General features: G+C 40.6%; 2 protein-coding genes across 3 annotated transcripts in view; both read right to left on the bottom strand.

The window, feature by feature from the left end:
• Nucleotides 1-27,758, bottom strand: part of CDH13 (cadherin 13) — a 1,164,483-nt gene that overhangs the window by 179,908 nt on the left and 956,817 nt on the right. For both annotated transcript variants that reach the window (XM_050775044.1, XM_050775045.1), the window contains one exon: nt 13,173-13,313. In XM_050775044.1, coding sequence (XP_050631001.1) covers nt 13,173-13,313 — 141 coding nt within the window. The remainder of the gene's footprint in view (nt 1-13,172; nt 13,314-27,758) is intronic.
• Nucleotides 1-27,758, bottom strand: part of NECAB2 (N-terminal EF-hand calcium binding protein 2) — a 434,498-nt gene that overhangs the window by 385,937 nt on the left and 20,803 nt on the right. The window lies entirely within an intron of this gene.

Below are 27,758 nucleotides of genomic sequence, written 5' to 3'. Positions count from 1 at the left end.
TGATGTAATCAGGAGTGATGGCATTGTTTACAGAGTTGGAAATTGCTGGTACCCATGCACTGAAATCACACTGTTCTCTTCTCTCCAAAAATTCCATTTCTTTACATATTGATATTCCCCACCATTCTGTACAAAATATGAGATAGAGATCCCAGTAGCATATATTTAGGTTTATTTAAAATCTCAGCCACATTGAAAACTGTCAGATATGTGATTTTACAGTATCAGGAAAAAAAAAACCCCTCAAATATATCACTATAATAGCTATAAAAGGCTTCATAGGAAGAGGGAGTCTAGACTATTTGGAAAAACATTTAATCATCTTCAAAGATTTATCTGGTAGTTAAAATGTCTTGGACTCCACCCTCCAGAAAAGTCACCTGAGTCAGATAATTGAAATGTGTTCGATCTTCTAAGAAATATGTGGTTGACTTTCTGGATTAATCTCTTTGGAGCAAGCAGAATGTGTAATCATGTGGTCAGTGTTTAGACACAGGTGCATCTGAAGTTAAAGAGCTCTTTTCCTAAAGGAAGTAAACGCTTATCCAAGTAGGAGGCTTTTGTTTGAAGCACTCAAATATATTGCGTGGAACCCTGGAGGACTGGATAAATATATTCACTTCACTGAGGCTTCCGGCAAAGGGTGGAAGCACAAAGGGCTGTCTTCTAACTTCATATCTGGAGTCACCAAATTATCAAAAACAGATGAAAAGATCCCAAAGAGTTAAGGGAACTGTAGAGATTCATGTCAAGTCAAATGAAGAATCAGAAAGCCAAGTTCAGCTTTCTTGGATTTAGAGTCCCTTCTTGCTTATTGATATCAAGTAGGAGACACTTCAAACGTTTTAAACTTTTACTGAAATAAGTTGATTTTGAAGCACATGGGATGAGATGGGGTGGGTACTGTTAAACCATTTAATTATATCTCTCCACATTTAAAATAAAAATATTCTGCTTTCTGCCACAGGAATTATATCTACACCATGTCTACTGCTATTGTCCTGATACTCCAGATTAAAAAGCTAATCCAGATTTTTTTTCTGTCTTTATGATGATTGGGGCAAGCTTCTTCTAGATCAACCCTCACATCTAGAACAACCAGGATATGGATTTAATATAAAACTCCCCACTTATTTGAATGTGCTGAAGAGCTGGCAAGGCAGCCAATACTTGAGAGTCCAGGATCCCGGAGAGAAGGAAAATTCCCTGAAGCAAGGCCAATATTCCACAGAACTTTTACCTTGAAGGCATTTCCCAGAGTGAGGGCAGAGGAACAGGAGGCTAAGCATCTGAGCAGAAGGTGCTGTCTAAGAGGCCAGAGGGCCAAGGAGAGCTTTCAGCAGAGACAAGGGACTGAGAAGTGAAATGCAAGGTGGCCAAAGTGGAGGAGCCCTGGAAGCATAATAGACTTTCAGTTAGGACGCCAGGAAAGCTGCACCCGAGGAGAAGGGGACACTGGGAAGTAGACCCGCCCTTGAAAAAGCCTGAGTCCCACCACGAACCAACTCCATGTCAGACTGACTTAAAGTCATCCTCTCCTACTCTTGTCTGTTTTCAGAAAGCAAAAGGGAATCCTCTCTGGGGGAACCATCAGCTAGAGTCTCAACTAATCTCTAAACATTTTCATATAAGTTGCCCAAAATTAAATTGAAAAATTCCTAGGTATGCCAGGGGACTCGAACAAAGGACCACAAACCAAGAGAAAAGGACTGATAATAGAAAAAGACTCAGAAGCATCTATTAATGGATGCTGGAGTTAGCAGACATTGAATTGTAAATAATTTGACTAAAAAATTCATGAAAATAGGTAAAACATAGAATTTCAGCAGATAATTTTATTCTAAAAATGGAATGGAAAATAAACAATTTAAAATATAATGAGTGTATTTATTTATTTATTAATTTTTAATTTTTTTTTTTTTTGAGGTGGAATCTCGCTCTGTCATCCAGGCTGGAGTGCAGTGGCATGATCTCAGCTCAATGCAACCTCTGCCTCCCAAGTTCAAGTGATTCTCATGCTTCAGCCTCCCAGGTAGCTGGGACTACTGGTGGGTACCACCATGCCTGGCTATTTTTTGTATTTATTTAGTAGAGATGGGGTTTCACCATGTTGATCAGGCTGGTCTTGAACTCCTGACCTCAAATGATCTGCCTGCCAGTCTCCCAAAGTGCTGGGATTACAGGTGTGAACCACCGTGCCTGGCCAGAGTGTAATTAATAAATGGGCACATTAGATTAGACAGAGCAGAAGAGAGGATAGGTGAACTTAAAAATAGGTCAACAGAAACACAGAAAGTCTATATATATGTTTATGTGTGAGTATGTATGTTTGTATATGTATGTGTGCATATATACACAAACACATATATACACACACGTATATGTGTGTATAGATACACAAACACACATATACACACATACACAAACACATTCATATGTAAGAGTCCCAGTGAAGAAAAAATTAGTCAGAAGAAATATTCAAAGAGTTGGGTTTATGAATTGAGATACTTAAGGAACAAGTATAATTAATACAAATTAAACCACAATTCAGCATGTCACTGTTAAACTGCTGAAAAGTAAAGACAAAGAATGATTTTGAAAGCAGCCAGAGAAAAGAGACACGTTTCTTTCAATGGAGTTAAAAGCAACATTGACAGCTGACCTTTTGACAAACATGATAGATGTCAGAAGACAATGAAATGTTACCTCTGAAGTGCTCTAAGAAAATAACTGGCAACCAAGATTTTACCTCCGGTGAAAATATTCTTCAAAAATTCTGGCAAAAAAGACATTTTTAGACAAACAATATATGAGATAACTTATTACCAGCAGACTTGCAGTATTTTTAAAATGAAAGGAATTTTTTAATCAGAGGGAAAATTGCTCCATGTGGAAGCAGAGAAATAGGGAGAAATAAATAATAATACAAAGGGTAAATAAGTAGAAAAACATACATTGATGCAGACTTAAAACATGACAACAATATCTCAAAAGGTAGAAGGATGATAAAAGGAGTTCACATTTTCTAAAGTCCTTGCATTACCCAGCAAGTGCCAAAAATTCTACTTGATGTTATATTCTATAAGTTGAGAATATATATTGTAATTTCTCAGAATCCACTACAAGAATATGAAAATAAAGTATAACTAATAAGTTATTAGAGTTGAATATGAAATTATAAAAAATATCAAAGTAAATTAGAAAAAGGTAAGAGATAAGAGGAAAAGAAATTTGTCAAAAAGGAACAAATAGAAAACAAATACTTAGACTGGCAGATTTAAACCTGAATATGTTGTACTTGCATTAAATGTAAATGGGCAAAATAATTCAAGTAAGAGTAGCATTATCAGAATTGATTTAAAAAAATCAAAGCCCCATACACCACCTAGAAGAGACACAGTCTAAATATAAGATTACAGAAAATCAGAAAGAAAAAATTGACACAAAGAAATATACCACGATGACACTGACTGAAAGGTAAGATAATTATTCTAATATGAGATGAGGTAAATGTTAAAGCAGAAAGCATTTGCAAAGATAGAGAGGTATGTTTCATCATGATAAAGAGTCAATACATTAGGAATATATAACAATTTTAAATTTGTATGCACCTAATAAGACGGCCGCAAATTAATTTTTTAAAATTTAATAGGACTAACAGGAGAAATAGTTATATCTAAAATTATAGATATATCTACTCTTTCAGTAACTGATACAATAAGTAGATTAATAAAACATATATAGAAGGTTTGAATGACAAAATTATAAACCTTAACCTAATTCATGTATATAGAACACTATACTAAACAGCTACAGAATTAACATTATTTTAAAGCGTTCATGGGCCATCTATCAAAATTGATTACATATGGAGTTGTAAAGCAAGCATTAACAAATGTCAAAGGACTGTAATCATATACAGGATGCTTTCTAACCACTGTAGAATGAAGCTAGAAATTAATGGCAAAGAATAAAAAAATCTCCCAAATATGTCACATTCAGCAATATAGTTATAGAAAACCACAAGTCACAAAAGTGACCCAGGACAATTCAAAAATATTTTTGACCTGAATGATAATGAAAATACATTATAGCACATATTGTGGAATGCAACTATAGTCATGCTTAAGGGAAAATTTATATAGTCTTAAATCCATACATTAGAAAAAAAGACTGAAAATCAATGATTTAAGTATCATTTTTAGGGGTTTGAAAAATAAATAGCAAAAGATACCAAAGAAATAGAAGGAAAGAAAGAAACACTCAATACAGAAAAATCCACAAAACGAAAAACAGTTTCTTTGAAAAGATAAATAAAATTGATAGAATGACTGCATGGCAAGACCAACCAAGAAAAATAGAGAAAAAGGATGAAATGGACAAATTCCTGGAAAAACACAAGCTAGCAAATTGAAATATAAATTGTTTCATATCCATCAATGAAATTAAGCCTTTGGGGTAGGCAAAAATGGGGCACAGATGACATTAACCATCAATCAATATTGGAATTCATTAAAATTGGGACTCCACCTTCATTAAGATAGAGTGAAGAGGCAAGCCAGAGTGTAAAAAAAATGTGCAACATGTATATAAAACTCAAAGACTCACATCGAGAATAAAGATAAACACGTCGATAATAGAAAGACTAATAACCCAACTTAAAAAATGGCTGAAAGACTTGAACAGGTATTACCCAAAAGTAGAATCCCAACAGCCAGTGGATGGATGAAAGATGGCCAACGTCATTAGTCACCAGAGAAATACAAATTAAAGCCTCAGTGAAATGTCACTACATACACATTGGAAAGGCTACAAATAATAATAAACCAAAAAACCAATACAACCAAATATTAGGGAAAATATATAGCAGTCAAGATTCTCATTGAGTGTTCCGTTGTAAACTGGAGTAACTACTCTGGTGGAATTAACTGAAGCTGAATTAGCAATTTCACCTGTAGATATACCCCAAACAGAAACACATACATGCATTCAAATATGCACCAAAAGACACATTCAAGAATGCTTATTCCACTATTACCCAAATTATCCCCAAGCTGGAAATAACCCAAATGTCCACACGTACTAGGATGGAAGAGTAAACCAAAACATATTTGTATGGTAATGAACATGAATAGATTATGGCTATGTGCAACAATATAGATAAATCTCACAAAAGTTATTCACAAGAGTCCACCCTGTAATTATTTATATAAATATAAAAATAGGAAAAAATTAGTTGATAGTGAAAGAAGTCAGGAGAGGAGCTGTGTTACTACTGAGTAGGTGGTGGGACTAGCAGGAACTCTAGGAAGCTTTTGAGTTGCTGATCATATTCTGTGTCTTGATTTGGGTTTTGTGTTTAATCTGTTGAGAATTATATCACTCGGGATTTGTGTACTTTTTTCATATGAAAGTTACATAATAAAAAGAAGTTGATAAATCTTGAATAAGCCATATTAACTGCAATTTAGGAAGGCATTTTGAAATGTTTCAATAAAACAACTGAGGAATTACAGATTACTAATTTGAAGTGATATTATGGGTATTTTTTTATTCTAGCTATTTAGGATGAGAAAATGCAGATAAAGACTTAATGACTTGTACATGAATGTTCACAGCAGCGTTATTCACAATGGCCAAAAACTGAAACTGCCTAAATGTCTCTTGATGGATGAATGGATAAAATGTGGCATAACCATGGAATGGAGTATTATTCAGCCACACAAAGAAGTGAAGTACTGAGACACACTAAAACGTGGGCAGACCATGAAGACATAACACTAAGTGAAATAAGCCAGTAACGAAGGACCACGTATTGCATGATTCCACTCATATGAAATGTCCAGAATAAACTAATGCATAGAGGCTGACAGTGGATCAGTGGTTGCAGGGTGGGGGAATGGGCAATGGGGAGTAACTGCTCATGGATTCGAGTTTCTTTTTGGGATGATGAAAATATTCTAAAATTAGACAGTAATGATAATTCTACAACTCTGTGAATATAATGAAAACCAATGAATTGTACATTTTAAAAGTGTGAACTTTATGGTATGTGAGTTATATCTCAATAAAGCTGTTATTAAAAAACGTGAATGGACTATAAGCAAAAGTGATAAAGTTAAACAATGAAATAAATAGGTATCCTGACATCATTCTGCCTTAAATAATTTATTAACAGGAAAAGGCAAATTTCTAACACAAGAAATAAAATAGCTTCTTGATTGTTTCATAAAGCCACTAATGAAGAAGCATGAATCATAATGAATACATTGGAAAAAGATGTAAATTCTTGCTGATTTGACCTGCCATGCTTGCATCAACAAAGATAACATAAAACTCATAATATGCCCCACACAAGGGTGTGGATGACAACTTAGCTAATACGTGTCATTGATTTAAAGATTAGTTTTTACACAAGAACACTGGAGATTGCATAGCTCCGGGATGCCCAATCTTTTGGCTTCCCTGGACCATATTGGAAGAAGAACTGTCTTGGGCCACATGTAAAATACACTAATGATAGCTGATGAACTAAAAAGCATCTCATAATGTCTTAAGAAAGTTTACGAATTTGTGTTGGGCCACATTCAAAGCCATCCTCAGCTGCATGCCGCCAGCTCACAGGCCGTGAGTTGAACAAGTTTGGCATAGCTCGTATATATGACAGAAACGTCCTTAAATTTGATGATAATCTTCAAAATGTGCACAAGTTTTCCAATACTAAAATGTGTTGTGAAAGCAAAAACAAAAAAAAAGTTTCTAAACTCTTGATGACACAGAGAAAATTTCTATCAACCCTGCTAGAAGAAAGCCTATACCTTTAGTTCTTATATTTCTATAGACAATGATCTTACATAATTGTTATATGAATAAGTGACCATAGAGTTTGCAGTGAGACAGGGAAGAGAAAAACTACTACAGGTTGTATTAGGCAGTTAATTAAGTCAATATGTTAATTAAAAATGCTAATACTGGCTGGGCACAGTGGTTCATGCCTTTAATCCCAGCACTTTGGGAAGCTTAGATGGGTGGATTGCTTGGGCCCAGTAGTTTAAGACCAGCCCAAGCAACATGGCAGAACCTCTCCTCTACAACAACACCAAAAAAACAAAAAAACAAAAAAACAAAAATTAGCCAGACATGGTGGTGTATGCCTGAAGTCCCAGCTACCTGAGGCGGGAGGATTGACTGAGCCCAGGAGGTCGAGGCTGCAGTGAGCCATGACTGTGATTGTGCTACTGCACTCCAGCCTGGGTGACAGGATGAGAACCTGTCTCAAAAAAAGAAAAAATGCTAATATCCCACAGCAAAAGAAGATACTTGAGGCACCATGTATTCTTTAAGACTCCACACTGACTTTTGGAAATTGGAGCCTGGACTCCAGCATTCATTTGATAACCTGATGAGAATTTCTGCCTGTGGCTCAGTTGCAGCTTGACAGCTCCTAACTCCTACCATTTACCTTTGTCCCTTTGTGAAAACTGGAGCATTCGCCCATCTCTCATTTTCCACCTAGAGGACAGGATCTTACAATTTTTATGTCATTTTTATTATAGGTATGATAATGTTATAGCTCAAACACCAAAACATTTACCTTAGAAATAACTCATTGAATTGCCAAAAAGTCCTAAATTATTAAATCTAAATGACCAATTGCCATTTTAAGGTACAACTGGAAAATGAAATTTGAAATTCTCTGTTTTTTTAAAATCTTATAATCACTTGCAAACACATTCTTTAAAAATTAGTAGGGAGTTTATTAATCCCCATGACCTGAGATTTATGTGAAAATATGAGTTATTCAATCAGTATTTGTTGGGCATCAACCATGTTTTAGCCACAAATCAGAAATCTTTTTTTTTTTCAATAACTTTAGAGACAAGAACGAAAAAGCCACAAATGGGGCTGCTGAAGGTTTCGTGTATATTTTAAAGTCTGCATTTGAAGAGTTTAACTAGATTTCCTCAGATCATTTCAAAATACTTATGTAAGAAGTTCAAAACTAACAGTTGAAGTCACATGTACAAGCTATTAGGAAAACTTAGAGAAAACTCTCCACAGAGAAAAACTAGTGTTTCCAACCTAAATTTGCATGAAAGTCAATGACTGAAAATTGATTTCATGTATAAGAGGCAATTTTAAGTACAATCTTAGTTCATCATATGCAGTGACGCTGTTCTGAAGTTAAAATTATCTTCAGGAAGCGTTCAGCAAATGCTCTGTTATTGAGTGCCTGCTGGGATACAACAGAGAATAGGAGAGATGTGGCCGTTGCTTCTCAGAAAGTGTATAGTCATTGTAAATGAACACAAGAGGACTAAATAAACGAACTTACTTTCTTTTTTCTTTTCTTTTGTTTTTGAGACTGAGTCTTGCTTTGTCACCAGGCTGGAGTGCACTGGCGTGATCTCAGCTCACTGCAACCTCCGACTCCCTGGTTTAAGCAATTCTCCTGCCTACATCTCCCAAGTAGCTCGGATTACAGGCACGTGCCACCACGCTCAGCTAATCTTTTTGTATTTTTAGTAGAGATGGGGTTTCACCATGTTGGTCTGGTTGGTCTCGAACTCCTAACCTCGGGTGATCTGCCTGCCTCGGCCCGCCTCGGCCTCCCAAAGTGCTGAGATTACAGAGCCACCATGTCTGGCCGAGCTTACTTTGCAATAAGAATTTACTTTGAAAAGTAACCTTTAAAGTATCACCTTCCTTAAACAAACACTATAAATGCAGCATGTGAAGTGAAGACAGCTGTAGTTATTTCTCAGCCTCCCTTACAGGTAAGGGAGGCTAAGGAGAAGCAAGCCGAAGTCACTTGGTCTTCTGGGGGAGTTTTCAAGTGACATTCACTCAGGTGGCAGGTCCTCCTTTGTTCTTCCCATTCCCTGCTTCTTACTTCCTGTTACTGGCTATTACACCTGGTGCTGCAGTGACCCTATTGTACCACAAGGCAGCCGTGAGGGAGGCAGAGCTGAAGGCTAATGGGAACCTGGGAAATTGATATCATGACATCACCAAACTGGCCTGGGTCTGTCTCCCTGCAAACTTTTTTTTTTGAAACAGGGTCTCATTCTGTCACCCAGGCTGGAGCGCAGTTATGTGATCATGACTCACTGCTGCCTTGACCTCCCAGGCTCAAACGATCCTCCTACTGCAGCCTCTCAGGTAGCTGGGACTACAGGCACATGCCACCATGCCTGGATAATTTTTGTATTTTTTTTTGTAGCAACAGAGTTTCACCATGTTTCCCAGGCTGGGCTTGAACTTCTGGGCTCAAGCAATCCTCCCACTTCCGCCTCCTGAAGTGTTGGGATTATAGACATCAGCAACCATGCCCAGCCTTCCTTTCCAAACTTTTAAGTAAGAGAAACTATACCTCTAACTTGTTCAACAGTGTTATTTCCAGGCTCTATTATTTGTGATCAATCATAACTCCTCTTTTATATAGATTTCAAACATAGATAAAAAGATGTACCTCTCTGGAGAGGGAAAGTCATGTAAGGTAGAATTTAAAAACCCTATATGTTCCCCAAAACCATGTATTCTTATGAACTTAGAAATGTCCTAAGATATGAAAAAATTTACATAGGACAATATCTTCTTGAGAGCTTTCTGGACATCCTCAACTCCAAATGATCACCATTTCTATTTTGGAATGACTAAACCTTGATTTTCATCTCTAAAATTTGTTTCAACTTCAAGATTGTAAGCCCCATGTTTCCTCTCTGTTTCTAGGGCATCCTGTTTTTCTGCCTCTTCCATATCCTAGAGGCTGCTGCATCTGAGCCGGTCCTCATTAGAAGCTCTCCTCTCCCCAGCAGGTTTCTCTTGGTCTCTCTTGCTTTTGTCACCAGCCCTGATCTCATAATGATGCATTTTACAGATTCTGCCACCTCTCCAGCAGAATTGCTTCTCCCCTTAAACTCTAGGGTCCTAACCATGTATTTTGAAGTGCTTGAGCAGAATCATAGATCACTTTAAAGGAAAATAGTAGCCTTTCAACCTGGAGGGGAGGTGGCCCTTTGGATAAGAATGTCATTTGGCCTCTGACATTTTGGAAACATCGTTGTCATCATAATATCTTTCTCATCACAACCTTTCTCTCCATCACGGCCTTCCTCCCACCATCCTCATCAGCAGTGTCATCACCACTGTCCTCATCTCTATACTTTAGAGAATACTGGGCGACAGATACTATCTAGGTGCTTTTAGTGAATAGCTCATTCACAATGACCTAATGAGGCAGGCTCTGTGATCAGCCCATTAACAGGTGAAGAGACTGGGATGTAGAGCAGTTAACATGCTCACACCACATGGCGGTCAGTGGGATGTGAACCCAGTCTGGCTCCAGCGCCCCCTCCTTACTTCTCAATCACACTACCTACAGCAGTGTTGCTATCCAAAGTGTAGGAATCCCTTTCAACGGCAAAGAACATCAGCCTTTCAGGAACATGACAGAAAGTTTAACCACGAATTTAATTTATCAAACATTGGGCAAAGACTCCTTTGGGACATCCAAATGAGAGTCTAGTGTACTTGTTATCACTTCTTTTCATCTGATTATTTATCTCTCTTTATGAATTTAGGTATCAGCTCTGCCATTTGGGAACCGCAAGCTCATTGTCTAATGTCCATTGGAAGAAAATTTTTGTGTTTCTGCCAGTATTCACAGGCGGATACATTTTCCTTATGCTACTTAGTGTCTCTTTTTTTCAAAATTTATTTTTTTAAGATTGACAGACAACATTGTATGCTTTTAGTATTTACAATATGATATTTTGAAATTAATATGATATTGTGGAATGGTGGCTAACCTTTAAAGTCCATGTTAAATTATTCCTTGGATTCAGTGACATTACAAACAACAGTCTCTCATTCACAGTGTTTAGTCCATAACTGAGCACACATTTCTTTTCTTCCTAAGTCACAGGAACCAAATTCAGAGTGGCACTGAAGTAACTAATTAATCTCACACAGTTGGTAACACAGATTCATCTTCATATTTTGGGTTGGGGTTATCCTATTTTTGTTCTCATTGTTATGTTTATATTGAATATTACAAGGTGCTTTGTGTTTTTATTTTGAAATAGGTTGAAAAGAAATTCTAAAGATAAACAAAAATCCCCCAATGAACAGTCCATGAAACACCAGCTCAATAAGCCATATGAGGTGGCCTAGAAAAAAAACTTTCCAGGCCAAAGAAGAATGAGAAACCCATAGACCATACCTAACCCTGTTAGAGAAACACAAAGCATTTTAAAGCTAATCAGAAATCCTGCAGTTAAATAAATCATTTAAAAGTAATCAATTCAGTGTTTCCCACATCTATTTGACCCTGAAGTATATTTTTTTCATTCCTATCCCCACGCTGGTGGTGTAATTTGTGGGACTAATTTCTTGGAAGTGAATTAGAATTGTTTGGAACTAATTAGAACTGGTGTTCTTGAAATACCGGTTTGGAACCATGGCAAGACTGAGCAGTCTGTATTAGCAGCTAGAGGAACCCTGCCATGGGAAGTCAGAGAATGGAGCAGATCTAGTTCTGTGGACTTTGCTGTTTTGAGGTTGGAATCCTGAGTGCCCAAGACACCAGAGGGAGAAAGGGGGACATCTACCTCCTGAGTGAGCCATGCAGGGCTGCTGAGGTGAAGAGTCTGGTATGGCTTGGTTCTGTGTCCCCACACAAATCTCATGTTGAATTGCAATTCCCAGTGTTATTGTTGGGGCTTGGTGGGAGGTGACTGGATCATGGGAGTGGTTTCTAATGGTTTAGCACCACCCTCCTCATGCTGTCTCATGATGAAATTCTCATGGATCTGGTTGTTCAAAGTGTGTGGCACCTTCCCCTTTGCTCTCTCCTACTCCTCCATGTGAAGATGTGCTGGCTTCCTCTTTTGCCTTCTGCCATGATTGAATGTTTCCTGAGGCCTCCCCAGCTGTGCTCCCTCTACAGCCTGCAGAATCATGAGCCAATTAAACCTCTTTTCTTTGTAAATTACCCAGTCTCAGGTAGTGCTTCACAGCAGTGTGAGAATGAACTAATATAGAGGCCACTGGGGAACTCGGAGGTTGAAAGGATCTACCTGTCTCAAGCCACCCCAGGTAGCCTTGAGATTCCTCCAGAGAGGGTTGGGGCAATTGCAGGTCCCTATATAGTTTTTTTTTTCTCCGAACACCATGGAGGTTGGAAGCATTGATGGCAGATGAGGAAAGCACAGCACCACAGCTAGGAGTACAGTTTTGAATCACAGGAACTTGGTTCACTTCCTGTTTCTGCCACTTTTTCTGTCCATGACCTTGGAGCTTGTTCTCTAGATTCTCTGAGCATCACAGTAAGCTCATTTGTAAAATGGCAAAGCCAGGCTCACACAGTCAAATGAGGCAACACATCTCAGATGGAGACACCATGGTGGATACAGGAAAGACTCTGCAAAAGTCAGGGGCCATCGTACCTATTCCATATTCTTCACTTGGTCAGTAAGAAGGGCATCAAATCCATGCTCTGGCCCTGGCCCCTAAAAAAGCCATGATCTTACCACATTTCCATCAGATGCATAGTGCAAACAGTTTCCTGGTTTGGGTACAAATTTAGTAACTGAATGTGATCTTGTGCCCTTCCCTGAACATCGCTCCCTTGGAATAAATGGAAACAACAACCATGATCCATAATCATAAAAGCACGGGGACTGAGAATAAATAATGGCTCTCCTAGACCAGCTAACTGTTGTTATTTATAAGCTCCTGGGCCACATTGTTATTGACTAGGAAATCTGCTTTACCTCCTTGCTGCTGTTCCGTCTGGCCTCTCAATCTGCACTTGCTGGAAAAAAATAGTTATTGTTATGCTAAAATCACAATGGGACTCTCATAACTCACTGCTAAATAACACCAATAAAACTATGAAAATGGCACTTGGGCATTAAAAGTTATTTTCTTATGGACTTTAACAAGATTCAGTGCTTTTGTTCTCACTGTGCTCTGGTATTTTAGCCTCACACACATACACAAAATAAAAATGTGAGAAAGAATTCCAGCAAAACACCATGGTCTCTCCCACAAAGGAGTATTTTGATTTTGAAAGCGGAGCCAGCGGGAGCTGTGGTACATGAATTAACATCAATCAGTAATCATAGCTGTGACCACAGTGGTGGTTGGTGTTTGGCACAGGGGTTTACCTCTTTCTTGGTGAATTTTGGTGAGTGATCATTTTTGTCATCGATCATGATCGTGGCTGTGGCCGTGCCTGTTAATCCAACATCCAGTCCAGCCATATCTTGAGCCTCGATGATCAGTTCATACTTGGGATTTTCCAGAGTCTACAAAGCACAAGCACAAAGAAAGAATATGACATTTAGGTTTGGGTTACTGTTTTGGAAAGGTGGCAAGCATGTTGTTGGAGCTGTCACTCCCCCTCCTCCATCTAGAGTAGGCATCTTTAAGCAGTGATAACGTTTTTACCTATTGTGTATAAATGTGCCTTTGGAATCTCTCTAAAGACCATCACTATTCAAAGGTTGGAGTTTGCCATGGGGACAGAATATATTATATTTATGATTCTTTTTTAGGGAGATATTTGATATATCACAGAATGTTCCAATCCCTGGGTTTGGGTATACATCGCCCTTTTTTTGTTTTCTTTTTTCTGAGATGGAGTCTTGCTCTACAGTGCAATGGTGTGATCTGGGCTCACTGCCACCTCCGCCACCCAGGTTCAAGCGATTCTCCTGCCTCAGCCTGCTGAGTAGCTGGGATTACAGGCGCCCGCCACCATGCCCAGCTAATTTTTATATTTTTAGTAGGGACGGGGTATCACCATGTTGGTCAGGCTGGTCTCAAACTCCTGACCTCGTGATCCGCCCGCCTCAGCCTCCCAAAGTGCTGGGATTACAGGTGTGAGCCATCAAGCCTGGCCCCTACGTTGTCCTTTAATATTCACATCCATATCTGTTATTTCAGAGACCTCAGGAAGCTGATCAGAAATGAGGCTACCTTTGATGATGAGCTTAGGACAAAGATGGCAGCTTTAGGAACTTGCATTTACTGAAAATCTGATGAGGCAAGCATTGCATTACTGCACTTTACAGAAATCCTTGTTAATCTTTTCAACAAGCAGCTCAACTTGCAACAATCATTCCCATTTTACAGATGGGGAAAAAAACCCCTGAGGTTTAAAGTCACTTGTATCACACTTCTTTCAGGTATTTTTTGTTGCACAGGCTGTTAAATTTGGAATATGCATTTAATCCAATAATGATTTGATACATTTAACACAAGCAATATTGCACTATTCTCTCTCTTTACATATGTGTTTTTCATCTGAATATTTGACAAAGATTTGGCTATCATGTTTATATAGTCAAAACAACTAACCAAATAGCCCTGATCCTAAGATGAAGAAGAGTGCAGCCATTGGTAAATAACAGCCCCTACATTTAAATTGTATTCGGTAGTAGGTTGCTGCTTGAACCGGTCCACAAGCATACCATTTGTCTGGTAAGGCAGCACCCCACATTTCTTTTGGGGACCTATCCTTTACTTATTCTCTGCTCAGGCGGTTTGGGTTGGGATTAGCTTTCTCTATCTCCTACCCATTGAACTTTCAGAATGAGTCCTAATTAGGAGAAGCCAGTCAGTGCATCTTATTCCAGTGATATAATGATAAGTCCATGCCCCATGTTTGACAGTTAGGCGAAGGAAGTTCTGTTTCCCTGTGGTGTGGACCTGGAAGCATTTAGCAGGGGGAGCTAGAGGAGTCATCTTATGACCACAGGAGGAGTAAGGCAGGAGAAGCCCCTGCATCCGAGAACAAAGGCAATATCCTAAGAGAATTAATTATACTTGAATCTCAGAAAAGAAATGATTCTTAGTGGTTGTACTGGAGCCACTTCATCACGCCACTCCTGAAGCTAGCCCCACCTGTGAACTTTTCAGCTAATGAAGGCAATAATTTTCCTTATTTGCTTAACCCACATTGGATAGATTTCTTAACCACTCACACAGAGAGTCCAAGTCGAACTGCCTTCAGTAACAAAAATAATAGGTGTTTACAACTCACATAAATAGTCCTACCAGTATGACGGCTTCAAAAACAGCTGGTTATACCCACCAATAATTAAGAAATACCACAGGAAGCAAAGAACAGAAACGCAATGGAGGATGTCTAATTTTCTTCTAAAGTCCTAAGTTTACATAGTAAATTTCAATAGCTCAATGCTAGCTCTCTCATAAACTTTAAAGTATTTGGAAGTGCAGTTAGCTGTCTGCTCACGGGAACATTTTTCACCGGCTGTTCCTTTAACTTCTGAGTGGCTTCTAAGCTACTACTTTAAGGAGTACCGGTTCTGTTGGGTGGTTTGTTAAGACCCTCCACTTCAATTCATGGTGATGAGTGGGAAGTTAGTGTGCTCCTGTGACAGCTCTATGCCTCATGTTTTGGTTTCAATTCCAGCTCCCCCAGGATCGAAGGTCACAGAGTTCTCTGATTGCTGAGTGCAAGTGGAATTGACATGGTACCCAGTTTCAGTTCTGGCTGGGTCAGTCGGCACTGCTCTGTGAAGGTGCTTGAGAGGCCATCTGCCCTGGTTCTGCCTGGTTCAAGAATTCTGGTAATTTTGCTCCTGGCTGGTTTCGTTGGCACCTCTCAGTATAGATGCTTGAAATCCCATCTATTCTCAAGCTGAAGCTGGAAAACTTGAGCCTAATGGAAGTGGCTTGCTGCTTGTCATCACTGACAAGCTGGATTGGATGCACTATTGGCCTTAATTTCTGCAGCTGGACCATAGGAAACCAGTAAATTGGTCACCTTTAAAATCTTTCCCGAGTGTCTCTGAACAGGTTAACCACTAGCCTGAACAGCACAGGTCTAATTTCTTGTATGACACTTCTACTTTTGTCATAAAATATTGTACTTATTTTTGAAAGCACACAATTACTCACATAAAAATTATGTGGATTCTCCTCCAATATTGAAGAGATTATGGTAAATATCATATTATTTTTCCCATATAATGTCATTTACCGACATAATTCCTAGATGTTAATTTAACAACATCTATATTGTTAACAATTGTTAACAACAATTGTTGTTATATTGACTATATTGTTAACAACAATATAATCATATGTATATTTTATAATTTACTTGTCTTCTATTTAGGCCTCTTGGTTATTTGCAGTTTTCAAAATGTTTACAATTTTAAATAACATTGCAATGAACAACTTTATTCACGAAGGCTTATATATATTTTGGCTATTTTTTAATTTTTTTGGTTTGTTTTTGACTGATAGATCCCAAGATGTAGAATTACTAGGATAAAGGTATGAATATTTTCAGGCTTTTTACTCATATTTCAATATTTTTATCCAAGAGGATGTTACTAACTTTTATACCAGTCCTACGAGAATGTTTGGCTTTTGATCTCAGACAGGGCTGGTCTCTAAAGGACAGCTCCTGACATTGCCCAGTGAAGCAAATTGGGAGACTGGGTGAATCTACGATGGTGGCATAACAAGGAAATAAAGTCCTCATAGCATTCATTCTTCTCAACCTGCAGATTGCTGTGGGGACATGCTACAGGACTGCCTCAAGCACTCACTATAGCAGCAGTATGCTGCTTGGCTGTCCTGATACCCACTCTCTCTTCTTCTGGTACCTATGCTCTAATTCCCTTGGGCATCACCCCTTCCTCACCCTCAGTACAGGTACAGTTCAGGTGGGTGGGGCTGATCCCACTCCTGATCTAGGGATGGTCACGTCGTTCAGGTCTGGCCAATCAGGGCTTTCCATTCCTATCATCATGTGATGAAGACATAACCTAAGTGAGTCCACCCTGAGATTGAAATTCAATTCCAGGACATTGTTCTTGAGTTCTTTCAGAATGCTTAAGGAAAAGAAGTTCTCCTTCTGTTAAACTTGGAGGTGGTTAGGGCATCCATCTGGAGCTAGCAGTGGCCACCTGTAACCACACAAAGAAAGTCAACCTGAGAATGAAGGTAACACAGTCTAAGAGGTAGAGATGGAGTTTGCTGTTGTTTTTTTTTTAACATCATATGAGCCCCCTAGTTGTCATCCTTGAAGCCAGAATTTACTCCTTAGATTTTGCGAATTCTATGAGCTAATACATTTTGGCTTTCCTCAAGACACTTGATTCAGATGATCTGTAGTAGGAATAATGCAGTCTTGACTAATATTGCAACTATTGCAACGACACTATGATCAATTATCTGATTAGCAAGAAAGCATAGGAGCTATTACATCATACAATAGTATCAAAATAGGTTCTTCAAAACAGTATTCTTATCATTTTATGAATACATCATTTTCTCTTTTAACAGTTTCCCTTAAACAGAAACTTTTTTTGTATGCCCAGGGAAAGTTACTATAATTATTTATTAAAAAATATATTTATTTATTTTGAGATAGGGTCTCACTCTGTCAGTCAGGCTGGAGTGCAGTGATGTGATCATGGTTCACTGCAGCCTCGATTTTCCTGGCTCAAACAATCCATTCACTTCAGCCTCCTGAGTAGCTGGGACTATAATCACACGCCACCATACTCAGCTAATTTTTGTATTTTTTGTAGAGACGGGGTCTCCCTATGTTGCCCAGGCTGGTCCTGAACTCATCAGCTCAAGCAATTTGCCCACCTTGGCCTCCCAAAGTGCTGGGATTATAAGCATGAGCCACTGTGCCTGGTTTAATTCTTTCTTTAATTAGTTTATGCATCTATTTAATTGGCAGTTAATGAACTTCTTGGGTAAATGTTGTGTTGGGTACTGGAGATACAGTGATGGAAAAACAAAAGTGTCCTTCTCCAAGGAGGTCAAAGTTCAGCACTGAGGACAGTCCTATTCACATATTACTGCAGGAAAATAAATCAAAGCTCAGCAGAGGTATGTACAAATTCTTATGGTAGCACAAGGGAAGGACACATTGGCATAACTCTCGTAGTTCAACAAATTTTATAAATAATTTTAGAAAATGAACCATTTTCCATCTCCTGAAGTAAATAAAACTTTGCACCTATAACGAAAAAATAGATTGATTAACCTAGTAGAGAATCAATTAGACTGTTATGTAGATAAATTGCAAAGTTTGCGATGAGGTTTCAAACGTCTAAATTGTCTGGCAAACTTAAGGCTGACCTTCAAAATATTTTTATTACTGAAGTAATATCCAATTATTGTAAGCAACATAAAAATAACAGTCATTTCAAAGAACTCTCCTGCACCCTTGCCCAGTTCCACCTCTGAGAGGCAAATATTGATAGCTATCTCCTTTTTACTACACAAGTAGACACACACACAGGTACATTTAAATATCCACATATTTAATACACATATTTGTATACATACATGTTTCATCAAAGTAATACTGTTTACATAGTGACAAAATTTGTTTTACCATATCACTTTTATCTCAGTGCTTACAGAGCTATTCATTTTAACAGCTGTCTAATAATCCAATGTATAGATCCACTATAATTTACTTAATTAGTCCCTATTGGATGAACATTTGGGTTGCTTCCACGTTTCCACTTTTTTTTTTTTTTTTGTGAGTCAGGGTCTTGCTCTGTCACCCAGGTTGGAGTGCAGTGGCCTGAGCACAGCTCACTGCAGCCTCGACCTCCCAGGCTCAAGGGATCCTCCCAACTTAGCACCCCAAGTAGCTAGGACCACAGCCATGTGCCACCACACCTGGCTAATTTTTGTATTTTTTGTAAAGACAGGGTCTCCCTGTATTGCCCAGGCTGGTCTTGAACTCCTGGGCTCAAGCGATCCTCCCACCTCAGGTTGTCCAAGTGTTGGGATTATAGGCGTGAGCCACCGTGCCCTGCCCAAGTTTTCACTTTCAAAAGCAATTCTAATATAAGAAGTGTATTGGCCTGTTATGATTTGGGGATTTTTCTATAATGAACGTTATTGCTTTCACAAGGAGAACAGTAACAAAATCCCCAAATCCAATAATAAAAGTCACCTCCTTTGGAATGTAAAAGACCCAGTTTGCACTTAAAAATTAGAGAAAATGCCACATGAACTCCCTGGCTCATACATGATCAGAACACCTTCCGCTTCCCTCTGACCTACTTCCCGATCCTCAGAGTCTTTTCCGGAAAGTCACCCCCTAATTTCCTAGCTCTCAGAGTCACTCTTACTTGAAAATACACATCTATTTTTAATTCTGTATCCCTTGCTGGCCACTCTGCATTTGCTACTCTGCTGGAAGAGATTCTCTTTAGGTGTCCAGCCCACAGATGCCCCATTCTCCAGGAGGAAATTCTGATGCAGAGAAATAGACCCCTGTGGCCACATGTCGTATCTGTCTCCCTTGCCAAGAACTGACTAATTCACAGGTAACTCCCTAATTCAAGCTGGGACAACTGGATTCTGAAAAGAGGAAATGTGGGACTGAGAGTCAGGAAAACAGGAATGTAGGGTAAAACCTCTTGCATTTCTCCATGGAACTCCTGGGACCAATAGAGGGATTTTTGCCTTGAACGTTTTGGGAGGAAACTCACCACCCTTGTGCTTCTCTCTGCCCATGAGGAAGGCACCCTGCCTCTTCACTCTTCCAGCTTCACCTTCACTTGTCCAGCTGCCCTGTCACTAGTGAGTGAACTCATCAGTGAGAAGGGGGCCCCATGATCAAGGTCAACCCCATTCTCAAGATCAAGTTGTATTCTCCCTGGGCCTCTCCTGATTCTGTGTTTCTTTGGTTCAAGGCTCAGAGGAAAGATGTGTAATCAGCGCCAACTCCAAACAACTTTCGTGCTGAATTTTGCAAAAGGCGCTGCTCTGCCAGGAAGAAGCAGCTTGGCTGCTAAGGACTGGAGCTTTGCTGGCCCCTGACTTCAATGCTTTCCTTGATTCTGTAACTCCTTCCAGTGTATACTCAAGAGCGTCTTTTAGGTACCAAAACCAGCCCAAATGAGTTTCAGTTGCTTGCAAGCAAAGGAACTTGTGGTGAAAACAATGTTGTGTGTTCACTGGATCCTATTTCCTCAGGCTCCAGGAGCATATGGCTAGACTGTACAGCCCAGGCGTCCTTGCAGTCAAATGGACTTGTGCGGCTGACTGTGGTCAGTGGAATGTGAGCAGAAGTTATGTGCTTGCTGTGGTCCTTAAACCTCCCACATAACCTTCCACACTTTCTGTTTCCCAAAAAGGAAGAAACCTGGATCTCCAAATGACTAAACAGTGCAAAGCCCCTTTGCTGACCTGCTTTAGACTGTGATGTGAACAAGACATAAGCGATTTTTTAGATTTAAGGGTTGTTTATGACCATGCTTAGCTTACCTTGTTTAATATGAAGGCTATGTGCCCCATTTTGCTTTATTTTGAATGCCCATTTACTATCTCCCTAAGTGGATGACAGAGTTTTCAAGGGCAAGGACCATGCCTTTGGCCACAACACGTAGCCAGTACTCAGCACACAAGGTGGGCAATTTACTTTCATTATTGATAATGATGATATATTACTGTTTCCCTGAACTAAATTATATCTCAAAGGTCTGAGCATATCAGTGGCATTTCCTAAGCAAAGTCATTTATTCTCAGGGAACGACTTATACTTTGGGGAACTCCAGCTCAAGGAGATAGAATTTTATTTGGAGGAAGAAATGCACTGTGTCAAAACTGGAAAAATTAAATTGGCTCCTCTGATTTTATTTGAAGCTATCTGATCTGTAAGACATATCTAAGAGAGTCAAGCTGCTCTCCTGGTTTAAGTTCTGCAGTCATGCATTTCTATTGCATTTGCTATCTCCTCCTGGGTGTCGACTAGCTACCAGCTAATATATATCCTACAAACAAAAGCAAGATGGTATGTCTCCAAGAAAAAGCCTCGAGTGAATCTCCATAGACACAGGCCAGGTTCACTGATCACACCGATTTGAAAACCAAACATTTCATCTTGAAAAAAGAATCAAGCCAAGCCATTAAATCTGGCACTTAATCAATCACCAGACCCTCAATGTTTTGCACAGCTACGATGACTTCCATACCAGTATGCATTTAACGGAACATTTATCACTAATAACAAGCATAGTGGTGGCTGTGGGGGGAAAAATCAACAAATAGATGTGACATGGAAAAAGCCTTTCCCATTAACCCACACAGTACCCCATCTCTGTCTCGCCTGGTCTTGAACTGCACTCTACATCCCTCTTTACAGTTTGTCCAGACTGAATTTCTTTCCACGGTACCCCACTTTTTCCATTTCAAACATTTCACCTCTACTTCTTGCTCCAGGCGAATTCCTGCTCCTTGGCTGATGGTCATTATTCACAGCACAGAAGCTCCATGAAGCCAGGGACCTTTGTGCACAACAGGATGGCTGACACTTAAGAAGGAGGCAATCACTGTGTGATCTATTATTATCACCCTGGCTCCACGACTTAGTAGCTGAGTGATCCCAGCCAAGCTGCTTATGTTCTCATTGCCTCCATTTCCTCATCTGTAAAGTGGGGGAGAATAATCCTTACAGGATAAGTGAGAATTAAAAGAGGTAAAGTGCTAAATACAGAGCTTGGCATATGTAAATGCTGGAAAGACGCTACTGCTATTACTTAGTAGAATTTTTGGGAAATCTTTTGAAGATGTAGCAAGAAACTGAGGGTGGCCTTCAGAAAGAGCCAAAAGCAACTGCCAACAATGCTGCCAACAGCCATTGAGTGAACTTGGAAGTGGAGCCTTCCTTAGACAAATCTTCCAACGAGACAGCAGATTCCGAACACAGGGGTTATAGCTCTGTGAGTGCCCATCAAGCGGAGAACAGAGCTAAGAAATGCCCAGATTCCTGAGCAGAGAAACTGTGAGATAATAAACCCCTCTTGTTTCAAGTCACTAAGTTTTGAGATAATTTTTAATGCAGCAATAGATAATGGGTGCCGTTTTCCCCAGCACCTACCGCTACCACAGTCTATAATGCGCTTGTTTATGGATTACTTGTTTAGTGGCTATTGTGGCTATGACAATCCGAGCTTCTTGAAATCAGGGGCCTTTTCCTGTATAGAGGCTTTGTCTCCCTGCCTGGGAGATAAAATTCACTGCCTGGGACATCATAGCTATGTAAAAATTAGTCATATTATAACTAATTAGCCCATTATTACATAAATATGATTACATATTATGGCATAATATTGATTACAACTATTACATGACAATTATATAACATGTTTTATACACTGTATGTTTATATACTAATATATAAATATGTGATTCTATATAATATATAAAAAATAATGAAAAGAGGGGTGTACCTGTAACTGTTTAAGAACAGATTCTCCTGATTTGTACTGTTGTCAATTTTGGTGGTTTAACTACTCCTACCATAGCTGACTTCAAGCTACCCAGATGATTTCACTCCAAAAGCATGTAGTTGGAAACAGAGACACCAGCTGGCTATTGTGAGCCAGCGAGAATGGGCTCTAGCACGTACATTCTGCTTTAGGAGTCAAGGAAAGCTGTAAGAAGGCATTTTTGGTAACAAATCCGTTTATAGTCTAACATTTAAGGTATCGTTAATGAGAAACATTAACATGAGCTACATAGCAAAGATGTAATGGAATTCATTCATTCATTTCCTCTTTAGCTTTACCCCAATCAGCTGGGCATCCCAAGCGTACTGGCAATATGGAGCCTAAACAGGGACCACATTCATCCCCGGGCTGGCTGCACCTGACACCTGGCCTATAAATACTGCAACAGATTGGTGAAAACACTATCTGAAGCAGGACGAGTTGTTGTCTGTCTGGAGTTTGATTTAACCACTCTGGCCACATAACACGGGGAATAGGTAGTCCATAAATCCAGCAGGAACCGCTTACACATCCTCATAAAATGTGCCTTATTCCCACTGCAGAGGTTGAGCGATGTTCTTCCATCTTCCCAGGCAGCAGGGGTGAGCCTGGTTTGACTGGTGTTTGTCTTTAAGCCTCTTTCCACCTTGCCTGTCGGTACGAATGTGAACATTCATGTTCTTGGCTGTCACCTGTTTTTCTTATTTTTTATTTTTTATTTTTTTTTCATTCCTGGCTGGGGGCTGGTGGGCAAGGAGAAGGCGGTGCTCATTTCCCCAGATTTACTGGCTGCGACAAAGCTGGCAGGGTGGAGGAGCAGCAGGGGAAATAAACACTGTCTCTTAGACATATGTGGCTGGAATAACCTAAATGATAGATTTGAGGTTGAGGGACACCAAGATCAAATAAAACATTTCCAGGCAACGTGTGCATCTTCTCCTGCTGCTGATGAGTTACAGTGAATAAACTGCCAAAGGTGTTCCTAGCACCCCTGGAAAAAGTATCTCCTGTAGGCTCAAGGTGGCAAATACTTGACATTCAGTGTGAGTTCACTGAAACATTTATTTAGTGTCCACTAGGCTCAAGCAACAGATAGGATGTGATGAATGATACAGACCCTGCTTTTGGTGCATTTCTGGTCCAGAGAGATGAACAAAGAGCAAGCATGTAAGGTCAGATGAGATAAGTGTTTCAGAATGGTATTAATACCAATTAAGGTCTACATGAAGGGGGTCAGAATGTAGGGTGCTCAGGAAAGCTAAACGGAGTTTATGTAATCCATCAAACATTGATTGAGCACTTACTGCATGCTAGGCATTGTGCTGGATGGTGTGAATAAGTAATAGGAATCAAGTCCCGTGGAGGAGACCAACACCCAGATGAGCTCAGCACAATGAGATGGGGTAAGCACAGAGTTCTGTGGAATTACAAAGGAGAGGCCAGTTGACCTAGACATTATAGGTAGAGAGGTGGAGACTGGAAGAGACTAAGCAACGATTCCTGCAGAAGTGCATATCCTACCATAGGATTAGAGATGGGGTCTTAGACTGAAAGTCAAATTCTATGGAAGAAGGTGGGAGATCTTTAATCCTTAAACTCTATTACATATAGTCATTGAATAAGAAAGGAAGGCTGATTCTAGTTCTGTTCAGGACACCAAAGGAACAAGAAAAAGTACGCTCATGACCTTCAAGGAAGCCATGGCTTGGGTAAAGACAAAAGATACGTAAGTGGCTCCCCAGGGCAGCAGGCAACCTGTGCTAAGTTAGCTGTCTACTAACTGGGAGTGCTTCAGTGGCTTTTCAGTGGCTTCAGGTTAGTGTAAGACTGCAGGTGAACTTTGAAGGATGGGTGTGAGGGGAGAGAATTCCGAGAAGGAAGAAGGGTCTGGGTCTGGGAATAAGATGGAGGCATCAGGCTAAGACAGGGCCACCAGCGTGCCTAGAGTCAAGGTCTGTGAGATGAAGAGACACAAGTTCTCAAAAGTACCTTAGAGGCCTTCTTGTCCTGCCCTACCTTTGAGGAGCTCACAGTGGGAGGAAACAGAGCGAATCCCAAGAGCACATGGTTGGTTAGGAGCAGAACGGAACAGGCTAATCTTAGATTCAGACAAGGAAGTACAGATCGTAACAGCAAAGTAAAATAAAATGTAATTGAGATGCTCTTTCTCTATGGTTTTTATATTTTCACCATCTACTGTTTGCCACATTAGCTTTTGTTTTCTAGACGTTGGGCCCTGACATAGCAACATTATGCCTGGTATATAGCAGGTACCTAAGACATAGTGTCAGAGTCACTGCTTCTTCAAAGTGCTTGTGCCAGCTGGGCGCAGTGGCTCACACCTGTAATCCCAGCACTTTGGGAGGAAGAGGTAGGTGGATCATGAAGTCAGGAGTTTGAGACCAGCCTGGTCAACATGGTGAAACCCCATCTCCACTAAAAATACAAAAATTAGCTGGTTGTGGTGGTGGGTGCCTATAATCCCAGCTACTTGGGAGGCTGAGGCAGGAGGATCACTTGAAACCAGAAGGCAGGGGTTGCAGTGAGCCAAGATCGTGCCACTGCACTCTAGCCTGGGCAACAAGAACAAAACTCCGTCTCGAAAAAATAAAATTAAAAATAAAATTTTTAAAAAAAGATTGGTGGGTGTACTGAAACACAGGTTGACAGCCTACTTGCAGCATTTAAGAGATTCAGAAGGCTCAGGGAAGGGCCAAAGCATCTGAATTTCTCACAAGTTTCTTGGAGATGCTGATGTTGTCAATCTAGGGGCACACTTTGGTTAGCGTTGTTCTGAATGAACGTATGACTCAATGCAGGTCAAGATGTACCCTTATATGCTTTACTTTAAAACTCACCCATTTATGATACAATTTAAGTGAAAAATGAAAATCATAGTTTTCCAAAAGTTCTCTGACTGAAACTTTCTTTTTTTAATCTCCATTTCTAGAAAAAACAGACTCTAAGACACTAAACAGCACCACGATTTCCTCTCTCACCTGCTTTCTATCTTGTTATGGATGTCCCCACTGGATGCTCTCCCTTATCTTCCATGGGCCAATATCAGAACCCCTCTTCCTACAACCTGGCCCTTCTTCCCAGAGGGATCGTCTCTGGCGGCCCCTGGGAGTGTCTGTAGCGATTCCCTCTCTCTTACCTCAAAAAACTGCTCATCCAGTGCTCCTGATCTTACCTCCCCTTCCTCGGGAGTCTGTCCCTTTTTCTCCATCACCCCTGTGTGCACATGACGTCAAGCCTCCATCTCTTCCTCCTTGACGTACGCAACAGCTTCCAGGTTGGTCCCCCTGCTTCCTTGTATGCCCCTCTCCAACCCAAAGCCAGCCAGAGTGAGCTGGCCAGCTACCATCTGACCAAGGACTCTCCCTAAAACCCTTCAGTGGCCACAGGATAATGTCTGAGTTTTTCAAGCATGAAAGACAAACTCTTCATGGCCTCATCTGTTTGTTCTCCTCACTCAGTGTTGTATTCTGTAAAGCTGAGCTATTTGTAATTCCTACCGTCTTAGGCTTTTTCACTTCTCTGCATCTCTGTAGCTTGGCTCATACTGCACCCTCTGCCCTCCCTGCACATTCCCCGCCCCCACCTCCCAAGCTCCAGGAAACAATCACTTATCCTTTGAAATTTTGCTTGAAGGTTGCCTCCATCATGAAGCTTTGTCTTCCCAGAGTCACTCCTTCCTCCTCTGTATTAGCCCTGGCTGCATGTCATGGTGAGTGTTTGTCTCTTGGTTGAGTTAATGACACTGCATAGCAATTTTCCCTTCACACGTCTGTCCTGCGATTATGCTGTGAGATGCTCAACGTCAGGTTCATGTATCGAGCACAATGGAAGTGAGCTCTAAATGCCACCAGGCTTCTGTATCTAGAAGCTCTTGTATCTTCTATGGCAGACAGAATAATATCTACCAAAGATGGCCATGTTCTAATTCCTGGAACCTGTGAATATTTTACCTTAGGTGGCACAAGAGGCTTTGTTAAGGATCTTGAAATGGGGAGACTACCCCGGAAAACTGAATGGGCTCAATGTGATCATGACAGTCCTCATGAGAGGGAGGCAGAAACATCAGTGTCGGGGAGTAGATGGATGATGGAAGCAGAGAAGATGGTGTTGGGGGAGAGGGAGGGGAAAAGGAGGGAGGAGGGAGGGAGACAGAGAAAAAAAAGGAGGGGGAGGGGTAGAGAGGAAAAAGGGAGGGAGAGGGGGAGGGAGAAGAAGTGGGAGAGGAAGGGAGAAGGACTAAGCCTGGGGAGGAAGAGAGGGAGGGACATGGGGAGACAGGGAGAGGAGGAAAGACACTACACTGCTGGCCTTAAGATGGAGGAAGAGGCCATGAGCCAAGGAATGCCAGTGGCCTCTAGAAGATGGAAAAGTAAGAAAATGGATTCTCCCCTGGAGCCCTCACAAATAATCCAGAACTGCTGACACCTCGGTTTTGGCCCAGCGAGACTCATTTTGGACTTCTGACTTCTATCCCTGTAGGATAATATATTGTGCTGCTGTCTGCCACGGATTTTATAGTCTTTTGTTATGGAAGCCACAGGAAACGAATACACCTTCTCTGGAGGGTGACCGCTGAGCTTCCTGCAACACGGAGATGTCCAATGCCGAGATGCTCCTGGCTCCACGTGGTGCATGGCCTCACCAGCCGCACCTCATTCCACACCCACCTGCCAGTTTCACAGGGGACCTGCCTTCCTAGGATAGCATCCTCTGTCATTTCTCCTGAAAATATTTCCATTTCAATCCTTTGAAGTGTGATGTCAACCAGACCTTTTCCTGCCAAATCTGTCTAGTAGGAAGATGAATGTCCTGCCATCTACAAAGTGGTAAATATCAAATACCGGAGAAGCTTCTCTTCAGTGCCTGTGGTTTCCAATGTGTCAGTCACTTTCTAAGTACTTATTACAGCCCTTGGTGAGGGCAAGGATTCTGTCTCTGACTTATTCCTGCCATATCCCCAGTGCCTTGCCCCCTGAGACACTGAGGTCCCAAGACACTGCCTGTATGTGGTCATCGGGTTATAGTCTTTGAAAACAAGTTGAACTTATTCTAAATCACCCGGGGGAAAAATCACACAAACTAGTTCACTCTCAGGCACTCTCAGTAAATGTGCAATGAATGAATAAGTCAAGAAAAGGTTATGTTGACGACCACACAGCAAATTTGGCCTCAGCGTTGCTCTTATGGTCTGCAGATGTTACAGGTCCAAAGGCAGGCATGGGCAATGTTAGACAGGCTGAATCAGTCTCTAGAAAGCCTGGTTTTGCAGGGCATGGCAGGGGGATGAGGCTTTGGCTGTCCAAGATTGTGCAGGGAAGGTCCTTCTCCTTTGGAGCGTTGTCTATGCAGAGGGAGGCTTTGGGTGCTTTGGAGCTGATGGGTTGGGCTCTTTTCCACCTCAAGGCAGATGCCCCATTGGCTGGTCCCAGCCCCAGGCTCAGC

The sequence above is a fragment of the Macaca thibetana genome, chromosome 20, assembly GCF_024542745.1.
Source record: "Macaca thibetana thibetana isolate TM-01 chromosome 20, ASM2454274v1, whole genome shotgun sequence".
Taxonomy (NCBI): Eukaryota; Metazoa; Chordata; class Mammalia; order Primates; family Cercopithecidae; genus Macaca; species Macaca thibetana.
Note: the sequence above shows the minus strand (reverse complement) of the source record. Positions and strands in the feature narration are given on the sequence as shown.